This window comes from Lipotes vexillifer, unplaced genomic scaffold, assembly GCF_000442215.2.
Source record: "Lipotes vexillifer unplaced genomic scaffold, Lipotes_vexillifer_v1.1 scaffold225, whole genome shotgun sequence".
In the NCBI taxonomy this organism is placed as follows: Eukaryota; Metazoa; Chordata; class Mammalia; order Artiodactyla; family Lipotidae; genus Lipotes; species Lipotes vexillifer.
Genome location: NW_006787630.1, coordinates 1,015,930 through 1,017,399, shown reverse-complemented (window position 1 = coordinate 1,017,399; position 1,470 = coordinate 1,015,930). Strand labels below are relative to the sequence as shown.

At 63.7% G+C, this 1,470-nt stretch overlaps 1 protein-coding gene across 1 annotated transcript in view; it reads left to right on the top strand.

Moving 5' to 3' along the window:
- Window positions 1–1,165: 1,165 nt before the first annotated feature.
- Window positions 1,166–1,470, top strand: part of BTBD2 (BTB domain containing 2) — a gene marked incomplete at its 5' end in the record, with an annotated part of 21,755 nt that continues 21,450 nt past the window's right edge. The window contains one exon of the mRNA XM_007460362.1: window positions 1,166–1,194. Coding sequence (XP_007460424.1) covers window positions 1,166–1,194 — 29 coding nt within the window. The remainder of the gene's footprint in view (window positions 1,195–1,470) is intronic.

The following is a 1,470-nucleotide window of genomic DNA, read 5'->3' as shown; positions in this document are numbered from 1 at the left end:
GCTCAGGTGGGGGCCGGCGGAGGGCCCCTCACCCCTCCCTCTCTACCCAGCCCCTGACTTCTGGGACTTTAAAGAGGTTACCCAACCCCTATTCATCTTCCTGACTCTAAGTCACTGGTCAGCATCCCTTCCCTCAGGAAGCCCTCCGGGCTGTCCCCTGCCCCCCTGAACTTGTACCCCCATTACATCCCCCAGGCTGCATCTCCAGGTTGCAACCCCCAGGTTGCTCAAGGGACCCCATTTTATGCCCTCCAAGCTCCCTGTGCCTCATCTTCAAGGCATTCTGTCACTCTGACACTGTGGGTGCAGTTAGCCATTTAAGGGTTCCAGCTCTGCCGGCGCTGGGCAGCCGAGACCTGGCCCAGAGGAGGACTCCATATATCTGTTGAGTCTGGGAGGCACATAGCATCCATTCAATGGCAGCCTTCCCCGGGCCTCAGCTTCCCCTGCCACACACACAGTGGTGTCCCGTCCACTGGGCAGGCAGACCGACTGGGGATAGGGTCTGGGGTTTGGACTCTGGAGTTGGGTCTGGCTTTGGGATTGGGGGTCCTGGGTCTGAGATTGGGATCTGGGTTTCAGGGACTGGAGCTGGGGTCTGATTTGGGGTCTGGGGCCGGGGATCTGAGTTCTGGAGCCGCAGGTCTGGAATCTGAGGTCTGGAGTTTGGGATCCAGAGCCTGAGTTCTGAGGCCTGAGGTCTGGGATATAGGGACTGGGGTCCCAGGTCTGGGGCTGCTGGGATGGAGGTTCTAGGATTTGGGGCTGGCAATTCTGAATTCGAGGTCAGGGTCTTGAGGTGTGGGGTCGCAATTTCTGGGTCTGGGGTCTAGTGTCTGAAGTAGGGGGTCTGGGCTCTTCTACCTGGGTTCCGGCGTACGGGGTCCAGGGTCTGGGGTCGGGGTCTGAGGTAAAGGAGCTAGAATCCGGGGGTCCGGGGTCTGAGGTTAAAGATGTCCAGGATCTGGGGGTCCGGGTCTGAAGTAAAGGATATAGAGTCCGGGGGCCGGGTCCCCGGTGTGAAGTACGAGATCTAGCACTTGGGGTCCCATGTCTGAGGTCTGGGGTCTGGGGTCCAGGCCCAGGGTCGGAGGTACGAGGTCCGTTGCCCCCGCGTGCCCCTGCCCCGCCCCCTCCCTCCTCCTAGCCCCTCCCCGGCCCCCTCCCTCCTCCTCCCTGCTCTCCAAGTCCCCCGCCCCCTCCCCCTCCCCTCTCTCCCCGCCCCCCCCCCCCCCCTTCCCCCCCCTCCCCCCCCCTTTGCCCACCCACCCCCACCCCTTGGCTCTGCCCTCTACCCACGAAGGCCTGAGGCAGTGGGGGCAAGCTTGCAGCTTGGAGCGCTGAGCAGGAGGGACCTAGACGCGAGCTTCAGCTAAGCCTCGGGCACGCGGGGGGGTGCGCGAGAGAGGGTGGAGCCCTACTCCGCCACCACTGCCGGGTGGTCCTCTCCCCTCCTCAGCCCTCCCGCCC